Source organism: Lissotriton vulgaris, chromosome 6 (genome assembly GCF_964263255.1).
Source record: "Lissotriton vulgaris chromosome 6, aLisVul1.2, whole genome shotgun sequence".
Taxonomy (NCBI): Eukaryota; Metazoa; Chordata; class Amphibia; order Caudata; family Salamandridae; genus Lissotriton; species Lissotriton vulgaris.
In genome coordinates this window covers 952,352,616-952,369,118 of record NC_141694.1, presented here as the reverse complement: position 1 = coordinate 952,369,118, position 16,503 = coordinate 952,352,616, and the positions used below count along the sequence as shown (strand labels likewise).

Here is a 16,503-nt window from a genome sequence, read left to right as displayed (position 1 = left end):
GCCTGCCTTCAGCAACCAGTCTTCGAGATAGGGGAGGCTGGAACCCCTTATCTTCACAGATGGGCTGAGGCCACCGCCATCACCAATGTGAACACCTGAGGGGCACTGGTGATGCCAAAGTGGAGCGTGGCAAACAAACTGCTCGTGGCCCACCGTAAATTGCAGGTAGCGACAATGGGCAGGCAGGACAGGTATATGGAAATAGGTGTCCAGCAAGTCCAATGCTACCATCCAGTCTCCTGGGTACAGGGCAAACAGGACCAGAGCCAGGTTGAGCATCTTGAACTTCACCTTTTTGAGGATGTAGTTGAGGGCTCTGAGGTCGGGATAGGAAGAAGGCCTCTATCCTTCTTAGGAACCAGAAAGTAGCGGGATTAACAACCACAGACTATCTCTGGCCCAGGAACCCTTTCTATAGCTCCCTTGGCCATGAGCGTCTTGACTTTCTCGAGGAGTAGGGCAAGATGATCCTCTGTCAGCCGATCATAAGATGGAGGCATGGATAGAGGGGTTGTGTCGAAGGGAAGGGAGTAGCCCTTTCGGACTATTTGCAACACCCACCTAGCCGAGGTGAGGTCCAGCCAGTGGGGAAGGTGATGACATATCCTGCCACCAACAGGGCGTGTATGATCCGGTGGGATCGGACTAGGAAGGTTTTGAGGCGGAGGAGGGGATTGTGGCTTTGCTTGACGCTTGGACGTCTGAACCTCTGAGTCAGGGTGAACCATATCCACAGCCCGTAGAGGATGCCGAACTTGCGGGACTCTCTGGCTGGAGTAGGGTTGGCGGGTTGGAAGCCCCTTCCGTAGCCAAGAAAGGAGCACGAAGCAGACACGGGCTGGGATGTGGTGAGGCCTAAGGACTTGGGCGTAGCCCGCGAGTCCTTAAAACGCTGAAGCGCTCTATCTGCTTGGTCTCCAAAGAGTGGGGAAGCATCAAAGGGCATGTTCATAAGATTTGGCTGGACATCCCCTGAAAATCTAGACATCCTCAGCCAGGCGTGGCAGCGTATGGCCACTGTCGAGGAAATCACTTTGCCAAGGTAGTCTGTTATATCCAAGCCACAGCGGAGGGCGAACTTCACTGCATCTCTCCAGTCTGAAATAGCTTGGGAGAGCAGAACCAGATCCTCCTCAGAGACTCTGGGCAGCACCTGTGCAGCCGTATCCCATATCAAATGGTAATAACGGCCCTAAAGGCATGCAGTGTTCACCGACCTCAATGCTAGACTGTCGGGAGAGAACACTTTCTTCACAAAAGCTTTCAGTCTTTCAGATTCCCTGAACGGGGTGTGGAAGGGAACGCGCCACGGGAAGTGGAAGCCTGGACCACCAAGAGGTGGGGTGGGTGGTAAGGAAAGCTGGGGCGCCCGGTGTAGGGCGATAGCAGCGGGCAATCGTTCTGTTCACAGGAGCCCTTGTCCTGAGTTTGGACCAAGTGCCCAGAAGAACATCCGCTAGGGCTTCGTTGAAAGGCAGCAAGGATTCTTAGGTGGAGACACCAGGCTGCAAGACCTGTCAAGATGTTAGTCTTGACTGCCAACGTAGAAAGCTGCAGGTAAAAGACCTCCGCAGGCCACGCACCACCATTGCGATTTGCACCACCATTGTGAATTACACCCCCTCTTCCGGAGCCAGGATGGGAGAAACAGCATGCAGCAATCTAGGGTGGTGTCCAGGATGCAGGCATCACCCAGTTCCTCGTACCAGTCCATATCTTGAGGTTGTGGGATTTCCAAGGGATCCCAATTCTCCCCATCCATTCCTAACCCTTCAGAATAGGGCAGGTGAAACGGCATGGAGGGGTACAGTTCTGTCAGCGCAGGTGGACGCCTGACGGCTCTGTGTCGTCTGGAATGACGATCGGGGAGGTGCAGCCAGTGGGTGCCGGGTCCTCGGCCTCGGGTATTTGTACCCTGTACAGTATATTTATATTGTCTGCATGACAACTTACAGTATACAATAATTTCTAAGCCAAAACACTATAAGGAATATTAAAACAGTATGGTAAAATTCGAGCTATCAATTGCGGTGGGTGACTATCTAGCTCAAGGAAAAAGCGCAACACTGTCAGGGTGAACCCTCAAACCAACTAAATTAACCCGGTAGCTGTGGCTCAAGCTTAACTTTGGGAAATATGTAAAGTATTTATGCAGCACCAAAACAGTAGTAAAGTCAAAATGCAAAACAATAAAAATCTCAAACACCATTAAGAAAATAGAGTACAATGTAATAAACAAAATGAAACAAAAAGGACAAAAAATCCAATAGGAGGAACTAGATATATGAATTGTTAAACCCTATCGAAGGAATGACATCAAAAGGGCAAAATACCAATGCTAATCAAAGGTCGCAGTGGAATGGGACCTAGGCAGAATTTGGCGCTGATCATAATGGATACACTAACTTGGTTTAGCCTGGTCAATTATTTTATGTTCTGACTTACCAGTCCACCAAAGAAGTACACTTCTTCCCCACCCTCCCACCCAACCCCCACAGGGAAGTATCTTAGAGATTCACAGGGTAAAACCCAACAGAAGGCTCCAGTTATCACAATCCTAAAGCTAGCAAAAATATAGGGTCCGGCAAAAAAAGGACAAATAAGGGATGAGCAAGCAGAAAAGGCAGATTTACTTCCAGTATCAATTATCAACACTGTACCGTGTGTAGCACTTACAAAAAACTGTGGAAGAAATAAAGATTAGGTACCCAGTGGATTTCCTCGAAAACTTGACCCATGCAAACGGGCACCACTCTGGATTAGAATGTAGACTACATTACCTCCTTCAGTCAGATGAAAAGACTAGAGAGTCCTCTACCCCTACACATAAAAACCTGGTTGAAGGGGATGGATCCATCCAAGTCAATGAAAATTTGTGCTTTTAATGGTAGATGACACCCACAGACATTCTGCAAAATAGGGCCCCACAAAAAACACACATTGGAATTTAGCTATTGTTTTCAAAAGAAGTGTACATAAAAATGTATAATATCCGTTCAGAAAAAAATGGACAATTAATATACCATCGAATCACGTGGTGGAATGCATAATTATTAGGGATGATGCATCTTTTATTTTTGTACAATTACAAGAAAATATAACAATGCATGATATTAAAAAGTTCATTGTCTCCAAGAGCAATCTAAACAACCATTTTAATAACATTCCTTGAATTGTACTGTTCTACAATCTGGGGACAAACCTACCCGTTCCGACAAATGGATCATACACCAGATGATTCTCTTTCACCTTTGCATGATTTGCCATAATGAAAGCAAGGCATGCATCCATGCTTGTGTTTCCAATAAAGTGCCTCTTTTTAACACTGTAAGAATTAATAAGCTCTCGCTGTCCATCAGCAATCTATATGAAAGAGGATTCAAAAGAGAAAAGTCTGTTTTTTTCTCTGACAAAACTAGTGCATGGCAAAGGTGTGAAAAGACATTGCTAAAGAATAAATTACAAAATCTTTATTTTTGTTTAATATCATTTGTGAGGAAAAGTCGATGCCAGCAAAATACCACGTATTTACAAAATGTTTTCAGTAGCATACGGGGTAATGTCTCTAGGACAACTGATTGTCAGCCTTGAGCTTTCCCTGAACAAATCACTACTTATCGATGTAAAAGTACAATAGTTTCAACTCAAACAGAAGAAGACTAGAACAACACACTAATGTAAATTAAAAATGAAGACAGGAGAATACGTATCCTCGTTATATGGAGTTACATAGCAACCATAATTTCAAAATCTGTAAATATTAACGTCAGAGAGATCCTCATCTTCAGAAAGGCCATGGCTAACCAAACACAATAAATGATAGAGCACAATGAATTTCTGTGAGCACAAGCTATCAATTAACTAAGAGCATTATGCTTTGGAGAAAAATAAAGATTCTCTAGATAACTTTCTCAGCTAAAAGTGAGAAAATTACCCACTTCACTTATAATACCAATTGCAGCGATATTTTATTTTACTATGCTGTCATCTGCTCCAATATAACATGAGCAATTCAGCTTTTGAAGGACTCAAAGATCCAGCAGACTCTCTTAATCTGAAGTTAGAGCACATTTAATTTCCCTTTCAATAACTATTACAGGGGTATTTGATTTTAGCATGTAGTAATCAAGCTACTCAGGAGTAGAAGGTATTATAAGTAGAAGCTGTTTTATGAAATACCACTGGACGTATTTCTCTATGTTTCATCTACTACCCACAACGGCTTATTCATCTTGAAATGTCTTATTCACTTGCTATTTTCTCGAGCATTCAACTGGATGCCTAGCCTCTAGGCCTTACCTAGATCAAGGAAAAACTTAGTACTATACCAAAAAAAACAAATAAATCAAAACCATTTTTATTATGTAATATATGGCAATATTGTGTCAGATAAATAATGCTTTTGAAACCAATGTCTGAAAGATATCCTAGAGGGATTCCTTACCCATCGGCCAAAGAAGACATCCAGTGGCTGATCTGGAATATTATTGGGGTCAAGGCCATAGTCTTCAAGAAGAAAGAAGATGTGGTCAGCAGTCTTCAAATTTACTTTCCCCTTCAGTGGAAGAAATGCTAAATCCTGTTTTAGATCAAAGAAGATCAACAAGCATCAACCATCACAGAACACATAACTGAATGTAAAATCAATAATAATAAACTAAAAGCAATCTATTGCTGTACAACAACAAAAAGAGAGCACTAACGAGAAGGAAGTAAACGTCTGGTATACTATCTCTTCTTCTCTCTCTCTTAATCTCTATCCTTTCCCTTGTCACTCATTCTTATTCTCTTAGCGGGACAGTGGATAGGGGGACAGCCTAACATACATACTGTGTAACTGTATTATCTACAACCCAGCCAGTTTGGGCTGCCACCCTGTAATGACAAAGCGTTGACGAATATAGGTGTAAAAATCAATACAAATATGTTGAAATAAAAAAGTTATATCACATGTGTAAAAAAAAAAAAAAAAAGTATATGCATTTGATTTTCCTTTGTGCAATGGACCTTAGGTCTTGGGATTACTTTCCAACTCACACAGCATCATACTACTCTCAATTACAGACCATCATGAGTAGGCCTCTTAAAAAATCTTGATCTGGTCATCCATGGCAAGTGACACAGAGTCGGGCTCCAGATTAGGTCCAATAAAGAATGATATGAAACAAGGCAAAAAGACAACTGTACAAAACCACACCACTAACATGTTGGGGCAGGAATCTGAACCTGGCCGGCATCAGCTCTGGGCAGCATCCGATCATGTAATATCATTACATATGAATGACAATGTCAGAAAGATGTATGTTTGTGACAGGTGACCACCTAGAAAGTTTTATAAATTAGGAAGGAGAGGTAAGAAAAGAGTTCTGTGAGGGTGTCCTGCAACAATACTCTACTTTTGTAGCATTGAAGAATTGTTGTGGTGCCTCTTGGCCCAAAAGAGCACCACATCGAACAGTATAACCAGAGAAGCAGAACAAGACAGAATACTCGTGTCCTTTTATAGGCCAGGTTGTTTTGCTCTTCACTTGAAAACATCTTTAAATGCAGAGGAGCCACTGTCGCCTCAAAGAAATAGATTTAAAGGATCCAAATCCATGGCAGTGGTCATCATGGGCATGATACAGACCAAACGAGTGTCTATTCCTTGAAGCAAACCCAGTTTCTTCAATGGTAGAGCTGAAGAGCTCCACAAAAGCCATGCTCCCTCAGTCCCAAGCCCCTCTTCCTGAAAATTATTAACGCAAGCTTATGCTGAATAGATGGAGAAGGCACCACACCAATGGAAGCCAAATAAACTGACAATGAAGTTAAGAATTGGGTTGGTTTCAACACATCAAAAGGCTCTACAGGAGAGCAGAGTGAGGAGTGTGAACAGATGTGTATGCATGTAGTATATGTATATTGCAAACCTAGACAAAAGCACCAAAGAGCTATACAGATTCCTGTAGTGACTGGAGATAAAGCATGGCTCTGACTGTGAAGGTGGACTATAACTTCTTCATGATGTCTGGGGCATAGGCAAAATACTTGTGCCTTCCATTGTTGGAACCTAAAAAAGAATAGGATAGGGGTCATTGATAGTCGAGCATAACCCCTGAAAAAACAGATGTTAATATCCATCCTGGGGCAAAATGATTTAAATCTTTGTAGGTGGAGTCACTGAGGAAAAAGAACTTCAAATATATGTTAGGATCGGATTCATCTTTGTACGATATTAATGAGTTCTTGTATTAATACACCAAAATCCACCTTTCATTCACGACAATCTATACTAGATTTCTGTTTTACTTCCTGGAGCTCCACATTGCTTCAACTGGCATCTTGTTTTCATCCAGCCAGGCCATCACTGAACATCCAAATGTGTGCTTTGACCACTGCCCACTAGTTATTCCTGCTACTTTGTGCTCCTCTGACTGACAGTTGCAATGCCCTGGCAACACAACAGAAGCAAGCAATATAAGCTGCAGCAATAATTCCAAGGATGCTTCAGTGTTTTTATTATGTATATCTGGCCATATCATTTCCCCAGTAGACATGCTGGGGCAAGGACCATGCCCTGCCTTAAACTCAGATTTGTAGGAAAAGATGGCAAGGAGGAACACTGAGCAAGCCACATTATGAGAAGCAGATACATCTGCACATGCATGTGTAGTTCACAGCTGCCGTGATTTACTCTCACTGCCCACATAAAATTCCACAAAGGCCAGGAGTCTTAAAGAGCACACATGAAACAAGAACACAACAGAAGTAAAACGAGAAATTCAACAAAGAGGAAGAAATCAAATACACTTACTTCTATCTTTGAAATCTTTTCACTCTGGGTCAGTGTTTTGTTAAATGTATGGATATTTATTTTATATGTAGAATCATGTTGTACATATGGCGCCTGGAAGAAAAGTAAAAAGTTTTATTTGATTTGAAAAATCATACTTAATCTGACAAAGAATAAGAATAGCAACACAACACCTTAACATCTATTACTACATCATCATTGAGAAATCTACATTATCTACTTAGTATGTATCGCTAAATGTAAGAAGCATCTATGCATTGACTCTCACAATTTCACTCACACAGTTTTTGTTAGGAAACGATAGATGTGGACAAATTCAACGGTTGATAATATGTGATGCAAAATGTTGATTGTGGTCATGCCAAGGTATCACTGTCCAGTATCACTAAAATTAAATAGAACTAATCTAGATGTTGTACATATTGTGATTCCTTGATGCATCAGTAAGCATTTAGCGGTGCTCCTGCCTACAATGCATAGGAGGACTTTACAGATTATCAACAATCCTAAATGCACTTATAGATAGTGTTTTGGCATGTAAACTTTACAGGTCAAGAGGTGCAAGTCTTATTGTAATTTTCTCTAGATTTATGTGATAAGCGCCTTGAGACCCTCACGGGCGAGTAGTGCACTTACAATTCCCCTGATTGATTAATAGAAGTGACATGGTCTTGTGGCTAAGCTGAGGACTGTGGCACTGCAAAAGAAACTAGTCACCTGTAACTCCAGTTCTCCAGTGCTGAATGCTCACAAGAGAACTTTCACAAACTGGATGAGGATCTTCTGGGAGATAAAAGAAGGAGGATCAAAATATCTTCTGAAATTTGATATTGCTCCTAGATTAGGTGGAGTAGGGATGGTAGAACTGGATGCAGCTGTGCTCACATGGGATTTAGGCCTTCACCCTTGTGCCAGATGATGAAAATCTTCCATGTGGCATTGCACTTTTTAGTTATATAAGGGAAACAAGTCTGCACCAGAATCGCTCTTCAGTCTTGAAAACTATCCAGATTGCCAAATTGTAGGTGTTCAGAAACCTGGTTATGAGCTGCAGAGAATTACAGTTGTGATGCAACGGCTGTCTGCTGTACCTTGAGGTAAGATTTGGATATCATTTCAGAACAACTGGTGGAATTCAGGACATGCTGACTAGAGCTGCGTACGACAATAACTTGGCCATGCCAGGGCTATTAGAGTCGGGGAACATAACTGCAACTTGTCCTACTGCAGAACACGAAGAGTGAGGGGAAACAATAGAACGAGGTAAACGAGGACGGTCAACCATGTCATCGAGAAGGCATTGCCCATTGAGACCTATTGCTAGAACATGATTGAATAAGTTTCCTATCTTATGTACAGAGGAGTGGTAAACAGATTTAGGCTATGGTGATTTTACTTCTTAAAGATTTCCTGGCGCTGATCTTGATGATGCTCCCACTTGTGGCAATTCCATACTAGCTATGAAATGAAATGAAATGAAAAAAAGAGTCTTATCGTGCGCAAACTTAGCCCAGTGGGCGTCAAGGCGCCTACTCTGAAAACATGTGCGATCTTGTATCTCCAACATGGTGATGTAAAGCATGGCGGTTGTGTTGTAGTTTCCCACCAAGATGGTTTGATTTGATAGCCACCACATGAATGTTTGTAGATCTAGACAGAGGGAACATCGCTCCAGAAAACTGATATGGGCATTTTGTTATTCCTCAGACTGCATCCCCCTTGTGGAACGGTCCTGCACACTAACTTTCCATCCTTCCATAGAGACATCTATCATTATGATGAGTCTGGCTTACTTTGGCTCTAAGTGGAAGTACTGTTTTTAGATTTTCTGGGTATTTGCACCATTGCAGAACTTAACTGAAGCAACAGGTAACTTTGGTGATGTCGTTTCATGACCCTTTAGTTGTTGCCACTGCTGATTTAGTTCTTGCTGAACTGGTCTCCTTTGTAGGTGGCAGAATAGTCTTAGCGCTAACCAAGATGATATATAATCAAGTACTTATTAGTACCCTCTAACAAGTACTGTGTTGCCCTTTCAAAACTTCGCAATCATGGTCTGTATTTATTTAAATTTGTTTTTATTGTTGCAGTAAAGCATATCAGTACAGAATAAACAGTCCGCCGACGTGGCCTCAACATTCAGCCACGAACAGCTATGTGTGCAACGTTTTCTCATTTTATAGAACTGGTACACATAAACATGACTTCGGTTAATCAGTGCATTATGATCGTGTAAAGGCTCCTGCATGCTGGGAGGCGATGGGACGGTATCGCCATGGGGGCGATGAATAAAAACAGACGGGTACTTTCATGCCGTAACAGCGCCGGATCTGGGTCTGTACTGTGCACATAACAGTGTTACCAGTGAACAGAGGGGTAACGAAACTGTGGGAGGGAAGCATGTAGGCGCTAGCAGGGTCCAAGTAGGGAGATATTGGCGGTGGGTGTCGAGGGGGGGGGGGGGGGGGGGGGGGGACCCACGGATGGCCGGACATGCGAGAGGTTGCCCAGGACGTAGGGGGTTATCGGGGTCCGACCCTGGGGTGGCTCACTTCAGGTGAAGGCTACCGGTCTTCTCGGGTGGGGGGAGGGGAAGGGTCAGGCGGGTCTCCAGCCTGCGTGGACTGTCGGAAGCTGTGAAGGAGCATGGCCCATTCCATGGAGATGGGAAATTTGCGCGCGCCCTTGGCTTCTTCTTCCCTTAAGGCGTCTTCCTCCGCCGCCGCCCATTTGCTAACCGCCCCCTTCCATTGTGCTATGGGGGGACCCTCTGGGGATCGCCAGCGCATGGTTATACATCTATTGGCCAGTAGGAGCGCTAAGGACACAAAGCGTCTGTGCACCGGTTCTTGCTTAGAGATGTGGAGGATGCCTAGTGCACTGGACTCCCAGGTGGCTAGTGTAGTGAGACCCGTGAGTTCCAGTAGTGTGTTGTGTACCGCCTGCCAGAAAGGTTGAAGGTTGGGACAGTCCCAAAACATGTGACGGAAATTTGCAGCTGGGGAACAGCATCTGGGGCATAGGAATGGCGTGGAGGGGTAGAACTTCTGTAATCGCGCTGGGGTGAGATAAGCCCTGTGTAAGATATAATATTGAATATTTTTGAAGCGGGCGTTCCTAGAGACGCGTTTAGGGGCCTCTAGCGCTTTAGTCCACTCCGAGTCGTGCAGAGCACGGCCTATGTCCTCTTCCCAAGTGGCTCGTAGGGTCGTCAGGGGAGTGTATGAGAGTTCCCGGATGGATTTGTATAGCCATGTGACCAGGTGGCGACCCACCCCCATATGCAGGATAGCATGTATTACTGGATGCGTGTCTGGCTCGCCATTTTGGAGATTGAAATGGGGTCGGTACCCGTCGAGCAGTTGCCTATATCTAAGGAATTGGCCCGGGGGGAGCCCGTATTCTGCGATCAGGCGGTCCAGCGGTTTCAGCGGACCCTCCTCGAAGAGTGATTCCAGGTCTGTGATGCCACAGCGGGACCAGTCGGCGAGCAGTGGGGCCGTAAAGTAGGAATCCTGCCTGGGGCCGCCTATTAATGGCAGCAGCGGGGAGTATGGGGGTCTACCGGGGGACAGCCGGTGAACCCGTAGCATGCATCGGCGCGCTATTGTCACATGGAGGGTGTTGGAATTAGGTAGCCTGGCCTAGGGCAAGACTAACATTTAGAGGCACAGTGTAAAGGTTGCAGACCACCCAAAAGTAACTTCACGCAATAGCACTCAAAAAGAAAAACACTACACCAAAATTATATGAAAATACGTGCTGCTTTATAAAAATAATATACTCTGTTCTTTTATACTTTAGAATTTACAGTTCAGTACTTTGCAATCAATTAAGTGAAACAATCCGCTAAAGTTTTGGGGAGAGAAAACTATTACACAATGTAAGCACAGGCAGATATTATAGAATTAATAGCAACCTAATTAGCAGGTCTATTTGGCATTAAAAAATTCACATTGACAATAACCTTTATCACATTTGGATGTCATGTACATCAATAGCGCCAACTCTAGAATTGGTAACCTGCTTCAGGAACTGTTATTAAAAGAACATTGCATCAGATAGCAACATCAGTAATCTGCATTCAATTTTGTAAAGATTCTTGAGACATATAATTAGATTTCAATGAGGTGCCCCTAATCCTCCTCCCACAGTTCCTAACAGCTCAGCAGTTACTGTGGGGATTCAGAGTTATAGGATATTTATAGGGATATTAACAGTCTAAAGAGAAGCTGCATTATTATCTATTCAGCTGGCCCAGCTTTCTCTATACAGCTGAGGGCAATGACCAGAAGTTATCACTATCCCCCTGGGTTCAGAGCTCCTTACTGTAGCGTGGAGACGATGATGTCCCAGTCTCCACGTGTCGCTGGTGATTTGAGGCTCCTCTAGGGACCCCCAGGCCTCTCTCCACCTCTTCCCGCCGAGCCAGCTACTTACTGGTTGCTGGAGCGGGGAAAACGACGAAGAAAATACCTTCCAGGCCCCACCAGCTGTTTCCTGGATGCTGGGGCGGAGAAACTATTGCGAGCACACTTTGGGTTCCCCCCCTTCCCGCTCACGCCGGCTCCTTTCTGAGGCGCTCGAGCGGGGAAAGGGAAAGACGATGCCTGACACCTCAGTCGCTCCTCAGCTCCCGGCGCCTCTCAAACTGATCCCGCCTCCGCCTTCCTGGAGAGGCGGGGCGCGAGCGGGCATGCGCGAGTGAGCAGTGGCTGACTCCGGAGTCTGCTCCACTCTGCTTCCTCCAGCCTCGCCCTCAAATGACCGGCAAACCTGCTCTAATCACCGGAACAGCGCTGGCAGGACACAGCGCTTTCAGCGCAGGAAATCGATCCGCTTCTCGCTCAGCGCGGCAGGCGCCCCTGGGGTCCCGTTCACACAGGGAAGCCTCGCAAGGCTTCTCAGGCTCAGTAGAACCTGCGGGGGCGCTGCCACATAGCGCGACAAGTGCCCCAGGGGTCCCGCTATCGATGGCACGCAGGATGCAGGTTCCCCAGCTCTCTCTGCCGACCCACAGGTGAGGAAACTTGCTACACACCAAAGGTTCAGTTTAGGAAAACGCAAATCGTGAGTTAGTCCAATGAAAGACCCTCTTTTCTTCACTATGACGAGGAGGGGGGTTACAAATGGAGAGGCTCCTTCAGAACAAGTCCACAGAGCACTTCCTCAGCACTAGACCCCTAACCCTCCTTACTGGACAGATTCAGGACACAGGGGAACTCTTAGGTCAGTTCCCAAGGCAGGGTACTTCACAGCTCCCAAGGTTACTAAAGTTAACCCCTTAACCTTTCTATCCAGGGTCAGCAGGATGGGCTAACCTGGCTAGGACAACAGGACTAGGAGGTGGGAAAGTCTTGACAGGGGGCTACTCTTGTAGAGGGAACCACCCTTCAGAATCCTACCCCTACTAGACCTCAACCTTCACTCTAGCTGCTCCTCACTGACAGACAAAATGGCTGCCCCACATTCCGCCTTATATAGGCTGCCCTTCAGTGGTCCAGAATGGACCAGAAGGTTCTGGAATGCCCTATGTTAGGCTATAGCCAGGTTCTGTTGGTGACAGTTGGGGCAGTTGGTGGCCACCATTTTAGGTGGTGCCAACTTTCCTGTCAGAACAGGCCTCTGGGCCTAAGGTAAAAGATTATGAGGGGGGAAGAAAACACCTATCCCCCTGACCAACACCTACAAAAAGTCAGTAGACACAAAAATTAACAAGGGTATGAGGGGCAAAAAGGGGACAAAATAAATAAAAATTAGGAGGGACTTCGCCAAAAAGTCAGACAGGTCTAACACGCGTCCCCCCCAGCTGAAAGTGGGGAGAACTACCCAACCCCTTGGGAGTCCTCATCACTAAGGCGGAAATACCTGGAGAGACCGTCTGCATTGGCGTGGTCCACTCCAGGCCGATGTTCCACCCGGAAGTCCATTCCCTGTAGGGAGATGGACCACCTCAACAACTTGGGATTTTCCCCCTTCATTTGCATCAGCCAACGAAGGGGTCGGTGGTCAGTCTGAACCAGGAAGTGCGAGCCAAAGAGGTATGGCCGCAACTTCTTCAGAGCCCACACCACTGCAAAAGCTTCCCTCTCAATGGCACTCCACTTCTGTTCCCGGGGAAGCAGCCTCCTGGATAAGAAGACTACAGGTTGATCCAGGCCCTCTTCATTGAGTTGCGATAACACTGCCCCAATGCCATGTTCTGATGCATCCGTTTGGACAATGAACTCCTTGGAGAAGTCTGGGGCCCTCAGGACCGGTGCCGCACACATTGCCTGTTTCAACTTTTCAAAGGCTTGCTGACAAGCCTTTGTCCAAACTACCCGTCGAGGTTGTTTCTTGGAGGTGAGCTCTGTGAGGGGCGCTACAATAGTGCCATACCCCTTCACAAAGCGACGGTAGTATCCTGTGAGGCCCAGGAAAGCTCGGACCTCAGTCTGTGTCTTGGGGGGTTCCCAGGCCATGATTGCCTCAATCTTCGCCTGCAGGGGCTGCACAGTCCCCCTACCCACCAAGTGTCCAAGGTACACAACCGACCCCTGCCCAATCTGGCATTTGCTGGCTTTGATGGTCAATCCAGCTTGTCTCAGGGCCTGGAGAACGGCCTGCAAATGCTGCAGATGGTCCTCCCAACTGCTACTGAAGACAGCAATGTCATCCAAGTAAGCAGCAGAGAAACTCTCCATTCCAGAGAGGACCTGGTTCACCAGCCGCTGAAATGTGGCAGGGGCGTTCTTGAGCCCAAAGGGCATCACACAGAACTGGTAGTGTCCCTCAGGCGTGGAGAAGGCTGACCTTTCCCTTGCTCCATCTGTCAAGGAGATCTGCCAGTACCCTGAAGTGAGGTCAAAGGTACTCAGATATTGGGAAGCTCCTAGCCGGTCAATCAATTCATCCGCCCTAGGGATCGGATGAGCATCAGTCCTTGTCACTGAATTCAGTCCTCGGTAATCCACACAGAACCTCAGTTCAGGTGTGGTGCCTGGGGGTGCGGCTTTTGGCACTAGCACCACCGGACTGGACCAAGGGCTGTTGGAAGGTTCAATTACTCCCAGCTCTAGCATCTTGGCAACTTCTCCATGTATGCTAGCCTTCACCTTGTCAGACAGCCGGTAGATCTTGGACTTCACTGGTGGGCTGTCTCCTGTGTCCACATCATGGGTACACAGGTGGGTCCTTCCCGGGACAAGGGAGAACAACGAAGAGTACTGCTCCAGTATCTGGCGGCAGTCCTCCCGTTGCTCAGGAGTGAGAGTAGGAGAGAGATTCACTCCCTCCACTGACCCATCCTTCTCTTGGGACGAAAAGAGATCTGGGAGAGGTTCGCTTTCCGCTTCCTCTCCCCCGTCAGTCACCATCATCAGCATGACTTCGGGCCTCTCATGGTGGGGCTTGAGTCGGTTGGCGTGTAGCACCCGTAGGGGCTGTCGAGGGGTCTTAAGGTCCACCAGGTATGTGGCCTTACCCTTCTTTTCCAACACCTCAAAGGGGCCTGTCCAGCGATCCTGGAGGGCGCTAAGCTCTCCAGGCTCCATCACCCACACTTTCTGTCCAGGCTCCAGTTCCACCTGGTGAGCGTTGTGGTCGTACCACTCCTTCATGACTGCCTGGCTGGCCTCCAAGTTGTCAGAAGCTTGCTTCCACAACTTCGCCATTTGGCTCCTGAAGGCCAGCATGTAGCTCACCACATCCTGGGGGGGTTTCCTGGGAGATTTCTCCCAACCATCCTTCACCAGGCTGAGAGGACCGCGTACAGGGTGCCCATACAGAAGCTCAAAGGGGCTGAAGCCCACTCCCTTCTGGGGCACTTCCCTGTAGGAAAAGAGTAAACAGGGTAGGAGGACATCCCATTTCCTCCGCAGGCTCTCGGGCAGACTTCTGATCATGCCCTTCAAGGTCTTATTGAACCTCTCAACCAGTCCATTCGACTGGGGGTGATAAGGAGTGGTGAACCGGTAGGTCACTCCACACTCCTTCCACATGGCCCGCATGTAAGCTGACAGGAAGTTGGTCCCCCTGTCGGACACAACTTCCTTGGGAAATCCCACTCGGGTAAAGATTCCCATTAGGGCTCTTGCCACTACAGGTGCAGTGACTGTCCTCAGAGGTATTGCCTCTGGGTACCGTGTGGCATGATCCACCAGTACCAGGATAAACCTGTGACCAGCTGCTGTCGGTGGATCCAAAGGCCCTACAATGTCGATGCCCACCCTCTCAAAGGGGGTGCTAACGACTGGAAGTGGTTCCAGGGGAGCTTTTAGCTTCACCCCTGTTTTCCCACTGGCCTGGCAGGTTACACATGTCCTACAGTATGTGTTGGACGCCGCTTTCATCTGAGGCCAGTAAAAGTGGAGAACAAGCCGTGCAAAGGTCTTGTCCTGGCCTAAGTGTCCTGCCAGGGGTATGGCATGAGCCAGTTCCAAAAGAAAGGCTCGGTACTGTTGCGGGACTACCAAGGCCCTCGATGAACCAGGCGAGGGTACCTTGGGTTCACTGTAGAGGAGTCCATCCTCCCAGTAAATATGGTAATGTCCCGTAACATCACCTGCTGCTTGGGCTTCAGCCTGACGCCTCAGTCCCTCAAGGGTGGGGTACTCCCTCTGCCCCTTACAGAATTCCTCTCTGGTAGGACCTCCCTCCACATGCCACTCCGCAGGGATGGGCAAATCCTCTAGAGAGTCTACTTCCCCCTCCACGGACTCCTGGTCCAACACCGCAGGTGGCCGATCTGTCTCATGGGGTGTGGAAGCCGGAGCAGGCTTTCTCTGTCTCCGGGTCTGTCCCTTCTTAGCAGCGGGTTGGGCCATTGTTCCAGGCTCCAACCCAGGCGAACTCCCTCTCCGGGCAGTCGCAGACCGTGTGCTGACACAGGCCCAGTCAGGTGTACCCAGCATCGCAGAATGCGTCCGGTATTCCACCTCTCTCCAAGTGTTGTGTTCCATGTCATTCCCCAACAGACAATCGACTGGCACGGCAGGGCTTACGGCAACTCGAAGTGAACCTGCAACCCCCTCCCACTCAAAGGGAACCTCAGCCACTGGATAGTGGCCCATTCTGCCGTCAGCCATCGCGGCGGGGTGGAGGACATTAGGAACAACCTGCTCTGGGGACACCAGCTGACTTCTCACCATAGTCATGCTGGCTCCTGTATCCCTCAGAGCCTCCCCTCTCTGGCCATTGATGGTAACCCATTGCCCATACTTTGTAGTATTTGGGGGCACCTGGATCTTTGGCACCATCTCCCGCTCTCCCAGGGACACTAAGGTGACACCCGCCCACTCACCCCCCTTATCTAAGGGCATCTCCTCCCCGAGCGCTACACTAGCTACTCCCGGTGACTTTCCTCCGGTGGGAGGGGGTGGTCTCTTTGGGCATCTGACATCTCCCTTATAATGTCCAACGCCACCGCATTCAAAACAGTGGAGAACCCTGGGCTGCTGGCTCTGGCCAGGATGAGGGTTCCGGGGCGGGTTTGCCCTAGGGGTGAAACCTGCTCCCTTCCCTTGGAAGTTATTTTGGGGACCTTTAGAGAACTCTTTCTTTTTCTCCCCCCCCTCCTTCTTCTGGGGGGCGCCCTGTCCGGCTTTTTGAGATTCCCCTCCAGTCCCCTTGGTGGACACCCGGGTACTTGTCCAGATGTCCGCCTCCTCTGCAAGCTTCCGGGGATTGGTCAGCTTGCTGTCTACCAGGAGTTGGCGCAGCTCGGG

At 47.7% G+C, this 16,503-nt stretch overlaps 1 protein-coding gene across 1 annotated transcript in view; it reads right to left on the bottom strand.

The window, feature by feature from the left end:
• Nucleotides 1-16,503, bottom strand: part of TRMT11 (tRNA methyltransferase 11) — a 361,711-nt gene that overhangs the window by 261,085 nt on the left and 84,123 nt on the right. The window contains exons 5-7 of the mRNA XM_086926991.1: nucleotides 6,797-6,889; nucleotides 4,445-4,579; nucleotides 3,207-3,363 (exon numbers count right to left, since the gene is read on the bottom strand). Of these exons, the coding sequence (XP_086783117.1) occupies nucleotides 3,207-3,363; nucleotides 4,445-4,579; nucleotides 6,797-6,889 (385 nt within the window). The remainder of the gene's footprint in view (nucleotides 1-3,206; nucleotides 3,364-4,444; nucleotides 4,580-6,796; nucleotides 6,890-16,503) is intronic.